The 15,104-nt window shown below is 43.5% G+C and overlaps 1 protein-coding gene across 5 annotated transcripts in view; it reads left to right on the forward strand.

The window, feature by feature from the left end:
* ipo11 (importin 11) overlaps nucleotides 1-6,496 on the forward strand; it is a 928,775-nt gene extending 922,279 nt beyond the window's left edge. For all 5 annotated transcript variants that reach the window (XM_070869309.1, XM_070869300.1, XM_070869323.1 and 2 more), the window contains one exon: nucleotides 4,730-6,496. In XM_070869309.1, coding sequence (XP_070725410.1) covers nucleotides 4,730-4,894 — 165 coding nt within the window. In that variant the 3' untranslated portion in view covers nucleotides 4,895-6,496. The remainder of the gene's footprint in view (nucleotides 1-4,729) is intronic.
* The last annotated feature ends 8,608 nt before the right edge of the window (nucleotides 6,497-15,104 follow it).

The raw sequence follows: 15,104 nt of genomic DNA on the forward strand, positions 1-15,104 counted from the left end.
GCTTACATGCAACTCTTAAATTCAGATCTCAGATAAGATCAGTATTATTCCATGTTTTTTTTAAAAATCCGTTTACTTCATTGTAAGACATTGTACAATCAACCAATTTCCAACTCCTCAAATTGTTTGTTACATATTAAAAAGGAAAACCTTTTTTACATGTTTTTATCCGCACAAGATTTTTATTCCGATACAGTTCACTGTGTGACAGCAGCCATCTAGTACCTTGATAAAGTGCTGGTGCATGTATCAGCCTATACAGTGACAGGCTTATTGTCATTGCAGAACGTCACAACCAAACTTCTTGCTGGTCTTACCCAACATCAGCCCTACCTTCCCTTTCCATCACCCGCCCCTTCCACCCTCATAGAAAAGAAATTGGACACACACAGTTGTGTATTTTCTAACTCTGATGGTGATCAGAATAGAGGCCCCAAGTTAAATGTTTTCCCTTACCTAGCACAAAATGCTGAGACAATTCTGCCCTCCAACTTCCGCCCCCACCCCACTGCTGTCCGTCCTTGGATCAGCTAATTTAGCTCAGATCAGGGATCAAACCTGAGGCCATGTTATGTGGACCATCTGTACCACACACTGTGCACTTACCCACTGCCTTTAAGAGAGCGTTTAAAACTATTTTAAGTTATTTCCTCCCTGTTAGGACTACACATTTAATGCATTATTCCAGGACTAGAATAGCCTGGAATAGCAATTGTAATCTTGTGGCTTAGTTAGTTCTGTTTTGTAGGCTGCTGGGAAGTGCATCATAGTGGCCTGGGTAAAATAGCCTCTGATTCAATGCAGAAAACTCACTTTGGAGAAGCTGTTGGCCTTTGCTCAGTCCGTGTTCCAGATATCCTGATTGAAATCAGGAACTCGCCCTGCATCCAACTTTGCTAGGTTGGTAGCACTCTCGCCTCTGAGCCAAACGATTGTGGGTTGAAGCCCAGGAATTGTGCACATAACCTAAGCTGGCACAACAGTACAGTGTTGAGGGAGTGCTCCATTGTTGGAGATGCAATCTTTTGGATGAGCCATTAAACTGAGCCTTTCTTTGCCTTTTCAAGTGGAAGTAAAATATCCTATTGTACTATTTGAAGAGGAGCAAGGAAGTTCTCCTGGTGTTACACAAGAACATAAGAAATAGGAGCAGGAGTAGGCCATACGGCCCCTTGAGCCTGCTCTCCCATTTAATATGATCATGGCTGATCCGATCATGGACTTAGGTCCACTTCCCTGCCCGCTCCCCATAACCCCTTTATTCCCTTATCGGTTAAGAAACTGTCTATCTCTATCTTAAATATTTTCAATGACCGAGCTTCCACAGCTCTCTGAGGCAGTGAGTTCCACAGATTTACAACCCTCTGAGAGAAGAAATTCCTCCTCATCTCAGTTTTAAATGGGTGGCCCCTTATTCTAAGATTATGTCCCCTAGTTCTAGTCTCCCCTATCAATGGAAACATCCTCTCTGCTTCCACCTTGTCAAGCCCCCTCATAATCTTATACGTTTCGATAAGATCACCTCTCATTCTTCTGAATTCCAATGAGTATAGGCCCAACCTACTCAACCTTTCCTCATAAGTCAACCCTCTCATCCCCGGAATCAACCTAGTGAACCTTCTCTGAACTGCCTCCAAAGCAAGTATATCCTTTCGTAAATATGGAAACCAAAACTGTACGCAGTATTCCAGGTGTGGCCTCACCAACACCTTGTATAACTGTAGCAAGACTTCCCTGCTTTTATACTCCATTGTTCTCAACAAGGCTCATCCTTCAATATCACCAAAACATTACCTAGTTATCTATCCCATCATATAACACAGAGAGAGGCCATTCGGTTCATCCTGCCTGTGCCGGCTCTTTGAAAGAGTTATCCAGTCTGTCCCACTCCTATGCAGTTTCCCCAAAGCCCTGCAAATTTTCCGTTTCAAATATTTATCCAATTCCCTTTTGATATTTACAATTGAATTTTCTTCCACCACACTCTAAGGCATAACAACTCGCTGCATTAAAAAAATTCTCCTCATCTTCACCCACATCCCCGTTTCTTTTGCCAATTACCTTAAATCTGTGTCCTCTGGTTATTGACCCTCCTGTCAGTGGAAACAGTTTATCCCCCCTTACTCTATCATAACCCCTCATAATTTTGAAAGCCTCTATTAAATCTCCCCTAAACCTTCTCTGCTTTGAGGAAAACAATCCCACCTTCTCTGATCTCCACATAACTGAAGTAAATTTGTTGTTTGTGAAGCATTTTGAAACTTCCTGAGCACATGAAAGTTGTTCTGTAAATGCTTTGACAGTACCAATGGGATCACATTTCTACTACACTCTGGTCCATGGTTACTTAAGATCAAACTTCAATCTTCTTAATTGTATCTTTTTAATCGCTATGTGAACAAAATCTCCATGGTTGCAGAACGAGAGACTGTTTTCCCCGTTCAGGATTTTGGAAATTGTCAAGACCTAAGGGTCCAATTTTTTCCTCTTGCATGTGGAAGATAAATTAGGGGAATAAAGATTCATTCATAATAAGTTAGATGCCCAAAAACGTAGATTAGCAAAGGACTTCTGTGGAAAGGAATGGGAACAGAACAATTTGATAAGAAAAGTCAGCAGTAATGACTAAGTTAACTGTAATAAAAGGGCATCACCTTTACTAAACTTTTTGTTATTTACAAAACCATTTTTGTAATTTGTATTAGAATTTATCATTGCTTTACTTATGTATGGGTTTATAGTGCAAAATGCCTCACAGCTTTTCTCCCTTCTGGAACAAAAAGTTTGCCAACCACTGATAGAAAAATTACAACATTGTTGTTCAACTTAGCATTTTAAAAGAAAAGATTGTCCAGAATGTTTAATAATTTCTACATGGAGAGTTACCAGAACAAGTTGAACATTTGGAAATTCAAAAACATACCAGGAAAGAGTACCATGAAAGGAAAAATATCCGAGTATGCTGTCTATAGATTCTTGCCTAGTTATTTTTCTTATGTTACTCCTGCCTAGTTCAAATAGGAAAGGTTATTTCCAGCTGGATGCTGTAGGCTCCATGGTGAGAATTACACGTTGATGACCCCTGAGCCATAGGGAGGGCAGAAAAGGAGCTTTCAGAAAGTTCCAATTAGTGTCATTGTTTTGGAGTTCATATTTACTACTGCTAACGCCTCAAAGTTACTTTTGGCAGAAGATTGACTAGCACGTTAATTTCACACTGCATAAACATGCCTTTGTTACATAATTAAAACCAGGGACTGCTAATTAAATTGTTTTTTGTTTTCAATCCTCAATCTTCATTCTACTTTGTAATAGTAATTAAAGGTCATTCAAAGTTAATATACAGTTGAAAACCTTTCACTCGGTTATAGGATGTGTTTTCAATAAAATTGCACAGTTTGAACAAAGATACTTGATTTATGTTTATTAAATGGTGGCAACTGGTCTCTAAAAAGTATATACAGATTTAGCAATTAATGTCAAAATTTGACTTGATAATATAAAATCAATTGAAGAAATATTGGGTAATGGTTATTGATTTAATTTGGGGTCGAATAAATTATGCTGCAGGCATGCTATTGTAGTCAACAGCCTGTTGTATCTTCCATAACTCTTTACCCCATTGCTATTTTTTTTCTTGGCAATTATTCTGGACTACTTTGGACTTAAAGGGTATGATGTAATAGCCATTACCGAGACCTGGCTAAAAGCTGGGCATGATTTATTACAGACTATAGGATGTTTAGAAAGGACAGAGAAATTGGGAAAGGAGAATGAGTAACAATATTGATTTTAAAAAGCACAATTACAGCAGTAGAAAGTAAGGGTGATCAGGCAATGAAAATGCAATGGGTAGAGTTCAGAACAGCAAAGAGTCTTGTATGCATCCAGGACCAAATAGATTTTATACTTGGAAAATATTCAACACACATCACCACAGTATTTGAATTTTAAAGTAGAAAAAGCTTCTGTAGAAAGCAACTTCACCATTTTTGGCAGATTCATGGAACCATAGAAAAATTACAATACAAAAGGAGGGCATTTGACCCATCATGTCCGGGCCGATTATCTGGGGAAATGGGCCACATTGCTCAAGTGGACTGCTTGGTGGGTGGACCAAGGACATAGGAACAGGGATAGGCCATTCAGCCCATCAAACCTATTCTGCTGAGAGATAGCTGATCTGTACCTCAACTCCATTCATCCACCTTTGCTCCATATCTCTTGATACCCTTACCTAACAAAAGTCTCTGAGGTCCCTACAGCTGAGGAAAATGTTTCTCGGAGCCTGTTCAAAAAGCAGCATTGGTATTAAAATTATAAATGATTCCATTAGTCTTTCACTAGCCCTAGCAGCTGAAGAAAGCTTGCAGATGAAAGCTCTTAAGGGTCAGAGGAGCAAAGAAATGTGGAAATCTGTGGATCTTTTAATAACATGTAGGTGGTACTTCGATAAAAGAAAAAGATTTTTAATATTTCCTTCAACGAGGATGTTATAATATCTTAATTTGACTCTTGTGATTTTTCCAAGAATGACAAACAGTAATATGTGTGCAGGTAAGAATTCTATGCCAATAAAAAGTATTTTGTTGTGTACTGCAAGCAGCCAGGGACATCATTATTAAGTGAATTGACAAGGAGTAGATTCAACAGCCAGCTGTATTATATGCTGCAAAGGAAAAATGTGTTGCCTGTGTTAATAGTTATTGTTTTTATCTAACTCCTGCAGCTTGCATTGAAGGACCCAGTACACAATGTGTCGCTGCAGCAGTTTGTCTACGAGAAACTGAAGGCACAGCAAGAGTTACTTGGAGAGCAAGAATTCCAGAGTCTGATGGAATCTGTGGACTCTGAAGTTATCAGACAGCTGCAAGGGTTTTTACACAAATTGTGAAAAGAAGCCATTTCCTCCAGTTGAAGAAGAAAAGGAAAACATGCAATTGTATTCTTCCAGCAAACACCACCAAAGCTTCCAACATCACAATGTGAACAGCCCCCATACAGTCTAAAGTAGTATCCTGATGAAGAAATCAAGCAAAACATTATTTTGAATTGTATTAAGAAACAATGCAAATTGGGGCAACTGTCACTGGGGGTAAAAAGCTCAATGAGACCTTTGTAACTTCAGAGTTCATTGTATTTGAAGACCAGAAAACAGTTTTTTTTTTTCTTTTTCTATTTGAAAGATTGCAGAAAATGATGGGGTGGGGCGGGGCAATAGAAACAGGTTGGTGTGATATCAAGTAATAGGATGAAAAATGAGCTTTTAGGGAGAAAATATTTTTGCTGCATCAGTACCTTTTGGCTACAGCTGCAAAACATGCAGCTTGGTTTAATACATTATGTTAACCAACTCCACAGCTAAATGGGCTCCACTGTGGAAACAATGTGTATTTAATGTGCATATACACGCTCTGAGAAATGACTAGAATAAATTTTGACTAGGTAGGGGAATATGTCGACATAAAGGATCACATTTCTACTACACTCTAGTCCATGGTTACTTAAGATCAAGCTTTCTATCTTCTTAATAGTGCGACTGTATCTTTTTAATCGCTGTGTGAACAAAATCTCCATGGTTGCAGAATGAGAGACTGTTTTCCCCGTTCAGGATTTTGGAAATTGTCAAGACCTCAGGGTCCAATTTTTTCCTCTTGCATGTGGAAGATAAATTAGGGGAATAAAGATTCATTCATAATAAGTTAGATGCCCAAAAACATAGATTAGCAAAGGACTTCTGTAGAAAGGAATGGGAACAGAACAATTTGATAGGAAAAGTCAGCACTAACGACCAAGTTAACTAATAAAAGGGCATCACCTTTACTAAACTTATTTGTTATTTACAAAACCATTTTTGTAATTTGTATTGGAATTCATTATTTCTTTACATGTATGGGTTTGTAGTGGCAAAAATGCCATACAGCTTTTCTCCCTTCTGGAACAAAAAGTTTGCCAACCACTTTATGAAGATGGTGACCATTTAAAATTCATATTTCCACTGTTGGAAAAATTACAACTTTGTTGTTCAACTAAGCATTTAAAAGAAAACAGATTGTCCAGAATGTTTAATAATTTCTACATAGAGAATTACCAGAACAAGTTGAACATTTGGGAATTCAGTCATACCAGGAAAGAATACCATGGAAGGAAAAATGCCCTACGTAGGGCATAAAGCCTTATGTTGACATAAAGCCTTACTGAATGTTATCAGCCTTACCTCAACTGAAAAATGTACTTTAGGGCATTTTGAGTTTTTTAAATAAGTTTCAAATGGCGAATTGGTCCTTGCAGAACTCAAGTATATCTTTTAAATATAAAGTTCAATTGCTTTCATGAACTTGGTTCAAATCCACAATGTTCCACAGGTTTTTATGTTGATGAACAACATGGAACTTGAGCATTGACCAACATTCCATTTTCAAACTAATTACAAAATGCTTTAAAAAGAATTACCAATGAAAACAATAAAGTCTTTGTTTAGCAAATGCTGTTGAAATGTGTTTTTGTGGTGCTTTGAGTACTTGAACTAATTTAAACTCAAAATTCACTGTCATCGAACCTTTTCAAAGTTTTGTACAGCATGAGATTCTGATGCTGCTGTTTGACCTTGTATATCAAAGCACAGCGTAGATATTTAATGAGGAGTAAAAGGTTTGAAAAGATTTACACGCAAAATGAGAATTTTGAACCAGCACGAGTGAGTCCATATTTAATGCACCAATTTGAGTTGGTTTTCCCAGGCGGACAAGAGTGTCAGAACTTCGTAACAGGAATCTGTGAGCATGGCATCGCAGCGAACATCGAGCAGATGGTTAGCATGACTTTCCAATTCTGAAAATTGCAAACTCTTGTTGGATTAGCAGACAGATTTAGGGTTGGATAATAAATTAGTTGAATTACCAAAGACAGAAACGAACTATTAATGATAGTGGTTTTGCATGAAGAACAGACACTAGTGGAACACAAGAAATAGGAGCAGGAGTAGGCCATTTGACCCCTCGAGCCTGCTCCGCCATTTAATATCATGGCTGATCTGATCATGGACTCAGTTCCACTTCCCTGCCCGCTCCCCATAATCCTTTATTCCCTTATCACTCAAAAATCTGTCTATCCCCGCCTTAAATATATTCAAAGACCCAGCCTCCACATGTCTCTGGGGCAGTGAATTCCACAGATTTACAACCCTCAGATAAGAAATTCCTCCTCATCTCAGTTTTAAATGGACGGCCCCTTATTCTGAGACTATGCCCTCTAGTTTTAGTTTCCCCCATGAGCGGAAATATACTCTCTGCATCCATCTTGTCCAGCTCTCTCATTATCTTATATGTTTCGATAAGATCACCTCTCATTCTTCTGAACTCCAACCTACTCAACCGATCTTCATAAGTCAACCCACTCATCTCCGGAATCAACCTAGTGAACTATCTCTGAACAGCCTCCAATACAAGTATATCCTTTCCTAAATACAGAGACCAAAACTGCATGCAGTACTCCAGGTGTGGCCTCACCAATACCCTGTACAGTTGTAGCAGATCTTCTCTGCGTTTATGCTCTGTCCCCCTTGCAATAAAGGCCAACATAGAAACATAGAAAATAGGTGCAGGAGTAGGCCATTTGGCCCTTCGAGCCTGCACCGCCATTCAATAAGATCATGGCTGATCATTCCCTCAGTATCCCTTTCCTGCTTTCTCTCCGTACCCCTTGATCCCCTTAGCCGTAAGGGCCATATCTGACTCCTCCTTGAATATATCCAATGAACTGGCATCAACAACACTCTGCGGCAGGGAATTCCACAGGTTAACAACTCTGAGTGACGAAGTTTCTCCTCATCTCAGTCCTAAATGGCCTACCCCTTATCCTAAGACTATGTTCCCTGGTTCTGGACTTCCCCAACATCGGGAACATTCTTCCCGCATCTAACCTGTCCAGTCCCGTCAGAATCTTATACGTTTCTATGAGATCCCCTCTCGCCCTTCTAAACTCCAGTGAATAAAGGCCCAGTTGATCCAGTCTCTCCTCATATGACAGTCCAGCCATCCCTGGAATCAGTCTGGTGCACCTTCGCAGCACTCCCTCAATAGCAAGAATGTCCTTCCTCAGATTAGGAGACCAAAACTGAACACAATATTCCAGGTGAGGCCTCACTAAGGCCCTGTACAACTGCAGTGAGACCACCCTGCTCCTATACTCAAATCTCCTAGCTATGAAGGCCAACATACCATTTGCTGCCTTCACCGCCTGCTGTACCTGCATGCCAACTTTCAATGACTGATGAACCATGACACCCAGGTCTTGTTGCACCTCCCCTTTTCCTAATCTGCTGCCATTCAGATAATATTCTGCCTTCGTGTTTTTGCCCCCAAAATGGATAACCTCACATTTATCCACATTATACTGCATCTGCCATGCATTTGCCCACTCACCTAACCTGTCCAAGTCACCCTCAAGCCTCTTAGCGTCCTCCTCACAGCTCACACCGCCACCCAGTTTAGTGTCATCTGCAAACTTGGAGCGACTACACTCAATACCTTCATCTAAATCGTTAATGTATATTGTAAAGAGCTGGGGTCCCAGCACTGAGCCCTGCGGCACTCCACTAGTCACTGCCTGCCATTCTGAAAAGGACCCGTTTATCCCGACTCTCTGCTTCCTGTTTGCCAACCAGTTCTCTATCCACGTCAGTACATTACCCCCAATACAGTGCGCTTTGATTTTGCACACCAATCTCTTGTGCGGGACCTTGTCAAAAGTCTATTGAAAGTCCAAATACAACACATCCACTGGTTCTCCCTTGTCCACTCTGCTAGTTACGTCCTCAAAAAATTCCAGAAGATTTGTCAAGCATGATTTCCCTTTCATAAATCCATGCTGACTTGGACCGATCCTGTCACTACTTTCCAAATGCGATGCTATTTCATCCTTAATGATTGATTCCAACATTTTCCCCACTACTGATGTCAGGCTAACCGGTTTATAATTACCCGTTTTCTCTCCCTCCTTTTTTAAAAAGTTGTGTTACATTAGCTACCCTCCAGTCCATAGGAACTGATCCAGAGTCGATAGACTGTTGGAAAATGATCACCAATGCATCCACTCTTTCTAGGGCCACTTCCTTAAGTACTCTGTGATGCAGACTATCAGGCCCCGGGGTTTTATTGGCCTTCAATCCCATCAATTTCCCTAACACACTTTCCCACCTAATAAGGATTTCCTTCAGTTCCTCCTTCTCACTAGACCCACTGTCCCCTAGTACATTTGGAAGGTTATTTGTGTCTTCCTTCGTGAAGTCAGAACTGAAGTATTTGTTCAAATGGTCTACCATTTCCTTGTTCCCCATTATAAATTCACTTGAATCTGACTGCAAGGGACCTATGTTTGTCTTCACTAATCTTTTTCTCGTCACATATTTATAGTAGCTTTTGCAGCCAGTTTTTATGTTTCCTGCAAGCTTCCTCTCGTACTCTATTTTCCCCCTCTTAATTAAACCCTTAGTCTTCCTCTGTTGAATTCTAAATTTCTCCCAGTCCTCAGGTTTGTTGCTTTTTCTAGCCAATTTATATGCCTCTTCCTTGGTTTTAACACTATCCTTAATTTCCCTTGTTAGCCACGGCTGAGCCACCGTCCCAGTTTTATTTTTACTCCAGACAGGGATGTACAATTGCTGAAGTTCATCCATGTGATCTTTAAATGTTTGCCATTGTTTGTCCACCGTCAACCCTTTAAGTATTCTTTGCCAGTCTATTCTAGCCAATTCACGCTCGAAGTTACCTTTTCTTAAGTTCAGGACCCCAGTTTCCGAATTAACTGTGTCACTCTCCATCCTAATAAAGAATTCTACCATATTATGGACACTCTTCCTCAAGGGGCCTTGCACAACAAGTTTGCTAATTAATCCCTTCTCATTACACATCACCCAGTCAAGGATGGCCAGCTCTCTAGTTGGTTCCTCGACATAATTGGTTTGAAAACCATCCCTAATACACTCCAGGAAATCCTCCTCCACCGCATTGCTACCAGTTTGGTTAGCCCAATCAATATGTACATTAAAGTCGCCCATGATAACTGCTGTACCTTTATTGCACACATCCCTTATTTCTTGTTTGATGCTGTCCCCAACCTCACTACTACTGTTTGGGGGTGTGTACACAACTCCCACTGGCGTTTTCTGCCCTTTGGAATTCCGCAACTCCACCCATACCGATTCCACATCATCCAGGCTAATGTCCCTCCTTACTATTGCATTAATTTCCTCTTTAACCAGCAACTCCACCCCGCCTCCTTTTCCTCTCTGCCTATCCTTCCTAAATGTTGAATATCTCTGGATGTTGAGTTCCCAGCCTTGGTCACCCTGGAACCATGTCTCCGTGATGCCAATTACATCATATCTGTTAACTGCTGTCTGCGCAGTTAATTCGTCCACCTTATTCTGAATACTCCTCGCATTGAGGCACAGAGCCTTCAGGCTTGTCTTTTTAACACACTTTGCCCCTTTAGAATTTTGCTGTAATGTGGCCCTTTTTGTTTTTTGCCGTGGGTTTCTCTGCCCTCCACTTTTACTATTCTCCTTTCTATTTTTTGCGTCTGCCTCCATTTTATTTCCCTCTGTCTCGCTGTATAGGTTCCCATCCCCCTGCAATGTTAGTTTAACTCCTCCCCAACAGCACTAGCAAACATTCCCCTAAGGACATTGGTTCCGGTCCTGCCCAGGTGCAGACCGTCCGGTTTGTACTGGTCCCACCTCCCCCAGAACCAGTTCCAGTGTCCCAGGAATTTGAACCCCTCCCTCTTGCACCACTCCTCAAGCCACGTATTCATCTGAGCTATCCTGCGATTCCTACTCTGACTAGCACGTGTGGCACTGGTAGCAATCCTGAACTGGATCAAGGTCAGCACATCTAGGGAAAACGTGGATGAGTGCATCCGTTGCTTTGCCATCATAGCGGGCTTGTCTATGGTTCAGCGGGCCATCCATTGTACTCACCTGGAATTATGGGACCCGTCTCACCTGGCCAAGTGAGACGGCATCACGCCCCACCCTTCAAGCCTTCGTGCATACAAATAGCAACACAAGATTGTGACAAATGCAACCAATTTTTATTGACATAAAACACCAAAATGTGCTGTATAGAAGCACGAAAGGACGCCATCATCCACAGCAAACAATAATTGAAACCAGTGCCTTTGAAACATTATCACCCACAAGCACGTGCAACTATTCACATTACTTCATCATGGAACAAGAACAGCATCTCTGGGCACCATCACACAAATCTTTATTTGCTTATCGAACTGCAACTATTTACATTAGTTCACATTAGAGCCAGGTGACCATTTCTGGCCACTAGCACACACATCTTTGCCGGCTCTTTCTCAGTGCTTTCCACCCCTTCCCTTCTCCCCCTCCCAGGCCTACTGCTCATTCTCAATAGGGTCTCTGTGCTTGCAGCAAAGCTGGTAGAAGGTTGCTGTGCTGGCGCCGCTGCCACAGCTGATGGCCTCGCAGTACATCCCGCACCACCTCGGCCCTGGAAGGGCCGGCTGCGGACTGCATCACCTAGCATGGGCAGCAGCACACTGTGGTGGATGGATTGCAAAGAGCGGCAGGTGCAAGGGTGGAATGATGTTGTCCTGAGAGAGGACATCATGTTCCAACAGGCCCGACACACTGCTACTCCCCCGGGGCAGAGCCTCAGCATCTGGAGCTATCTGGCTGAGCACAGATTGCTGCCGTGCTTTGTCAACGTTAGTTCCCCGAGCCACTGATGGGACCCCAGACACGATGGCAGCGATCAGTGCCTGCGTGGATTCAAGTTGGCTCTGCATCAGGGCAGACTGCGACTGTAGCACACCACAGAGCTGACTGATGCCACCACGCACTGACGACATGACCGTCTGCTGTAGCATCGGCCTGGTGCTCAATGGCAACTGCCACGTCAGCCATAGCCCGTGCCACCATGTCTGGGACCTCATGGTCACTTGAAGCATCCAACATCCGTTGGTATCTATCAAGGGTCGGCTCGATGGGCTGCTGAGACACAAATGCAATCGCTGAGGCGGCCTCCACCACACTCAAAGCAAGTGCACCGACACTCTCGGGAACCCTTGACAAAACACCCAGCAGATCGCTGTGCATCTGCAGTGACTGTCTGGCGAGATCCTCGAAGTCGGCTTGATAATCAGAGTGCTATTGAGCATCACTCAGGTGTGCACTCACCCTCCGGTGCGCTGGGCCCCCGATCTCCCCTCCCCCGTGGCATTGCTGCAGGCCACTGGGTCCTGGAGCATCACCCACCTCCATCTCCCCGACCACGCCTTTCGACAAAAAGCTGCTGGCCCCGCTCTGTGAGGAACGCTGGATCGTCGGTCACACCCAGAGAGGTGTCCTCTGCCTCCTCGTCCTCTCCACCCTCAACCGCAGTGGAAGGCTGACGTGCAGGCCCCAGGTCTGAGTCATCATCTAAAAGCACAAAGCCAGAGAAGAGTGGTTAGCTGCAGGGAAGGGGGCCAGGAGCGGGAAACGCATTCAAGAATGCCAGTCTCATGGAAAAAGTTGAAGGATTGTGGTGTCAGGCCTAAGTGTCCTGGCGGATGCTGCAAAGGAACCCAACATACCGTCGCTGTCCCCAGGGGGGTTGGCGTGGCCCACCGCCATGGTACCAAATTGAACGCCCATCAGGGCCGAGACGCATTCCTCGAATGGAGTCAGGACCTGCAGGTCAGAGTCCCCTCTCCGTTCCTCATCTGCTCCCTGCAGTTGTGGTCGAGCTTGTCCTGTGAGATTAAAGAGAATGTCTGAGTTAGAGCCCTTCTATCAGTGTGTCCCAAGTGCCTTATATAGTTTAGTACATGTAACTGTATGAGAGTCTTCACAGTTCGATGTAACTTCCATTCACTGCTGTGGCAATTCTTGAATTCGGGGCCCAGGACCTAACAGTAATGGGGAGGCTACCATCTTCGAGATGCATATGAAGACTGAGAAGTCAACAACATGAGGAGTGGGTCTGCAGAATCGAGTAGCAAGGTTAACAGTGAATGCAGGCCCTTGCAGTGAGTGAGGCTTCAAATGGGAACCTTCCATCCAACCACAGCCTGTCGAGCATGGATTCCCAGACACCACTTTGAGCAGACAGTGCACAGTGAGATCAGAGCTTAGCATCTTGATAGTTCAAATATAAGATACTCACCCTCACCAGCCGCATCATGTCATTCCACTTTTGTACACATTCAGTGGCTGTCATGGCCACTGTCAATCACAGAAACTTCTTATGAAATTTCCCTCTATAGGCCTCTGGGAGTTGGTACCTGTCGCCACTCCAGGACATCAAGAAGTGCATCCAGGGTGGTGTCCGAGAACCAATGGGGATGCTGACGAGCTGCTGCTGGGTCTGCCATGCTCAGCTTCAGAGTGAGTCCGGAGGAAGCGAATATACCCACAAGGCATTGAGGTGCCCAATCAACGCCTCAATGGAATCTAGGTGGCACCACTATGTCTGTGGCACAGCTCCAAATGCTGCCGGATGTTGAGCCCACGCTTAACGGCCCACTTAGCGTGGCGTAGCACCTCCAGGTAAGTGTGCAACGCCATGATTTAACACTCCTATCAATTCTTAAGGTGTCAAAACTGAATTTTGCATTTGGGGACCGCGTCTGAAATGAGATGCTAAAAATTTCTCCCATGCGGTGACAGTGCCTCAAAAATAGCAGTACCGAATTTCAACTCCTATATCTTTATCTAAATTTTTGGATCCCGCATGTTAAATATCTGTTGTAGATAATCCCTGTCATCATCTTCATAGACAGTCCCTCGAAATCGAGGAAGACTTGCTTCCACACTAAAAATGAGTTCTTAGGTGACGGAATAGTCTGTTGGGGTAAAAAGAAGACTTCTCTTCCTCAAGGTGGACTCCCTGATATAAGGAATCGACACCTGTCTGCCCGCCCATATAGCGACCACGGAATCACTCAGATGAAACCTCGGTTCAATCGTTTTTTATTCAAGCATGCTAGGGAAGTGTTCACGGATGAACCTTCTCAGAACAAAAGTTTTACAATTACATTTATTGGCCTACTGCTCAGACTGGCTCCGAGTGGCTCTCCCCCACCTGTCATCCTCCTGGAATGTGTTATTCAGTGGTGTCAACTTTGCCTCAGTTCCTCATGACGTGTTGATTAACTTTGTTTTCCAGGATGGTGCCTCCTTATCCCTCTCCCAAGAACTCTCGTCAAAACTACCAGTCAATACCATCCTGTTCCCTTGCTGCTATAATGTTCCCAAACATTTTACTGTCCTTGTTCTGTACTGAATATGTAAGTTTTGATCAGTCTGTATTAAGATTAATACAACGGATGGTTCATTAACCATCAGGCTTTGCTGTGTAGCAAGCTTTGCTGCTTCCCCTTCTTAAAACCCATTCAAGCAAGTGTATAAGCGTGCTTTACATACATAAGCGAGTTTTACATACAATCGGTCAATTACAATCCCTACCGCAAGACAGAGGAACTCCTGATTCCTCAGAACCTCCATATACTGATAAGCCCTACAATCTGGACCATGTGTCAGATCAATTCACTAACTTCAGTATCCACTTTAGTGACCATTTTTTTTATCCCCTTATAAGTCCAATATGGGAATTACAGTCTCTGTCACAGGTGGGACAGACAGTCGTTGAAGGAAAGGATGGATGGGACTGGTTTGCCGCACGCTCCTTCCGCTGCCTGCGCTTGGTTTCTGCATGCTCTCGGCGACGAGACTCGAGGTGCTCAACGCCCTCCCGGATGCACTTCCTCCACTTAGGGGGGACTTTGGCCAGGGACTCCCAGGTGTCAGTGGGGATGTTGCATTTTATCAAGGAGGCTTTGAGGGTGTCCTTGAAATGTTTCCTCTGCCTACCTTGGGCTTGCTTGCCGTGTAGGATTTCCGAGTAGAGCGTTTGCTTTGGGAGTCTTGTGTCAGGCATGTGAACAATGTGACCCGCCCAGCAGAGTTGGTCGAGTATAGTCAGTGCTTCGATGTTGGCCTGGTCGAGGACGCTAACGTTGGTGCGTCTGTCCTCCCAGGGGATTTTCAGGATCTTGCGGAGACATTGTTGATGGTATTTCTCCAG

Source organism: Pristiophorus japonicus, chromosome 2 (assembly GCF_044704955.1).
Source record: "Pristiophorus japonicus isolate sPriJap1 chromosome 2, sPriJap1.hap1, whole genome shotgun sequence".
Classification (NCBI taxonomy): domain Eukaryota; kingdom Metazoa; phylum Chordata; class Chondrichthyes; family Pristiophoridae; genus Pristiophorus; species Pristiophorus japonicus.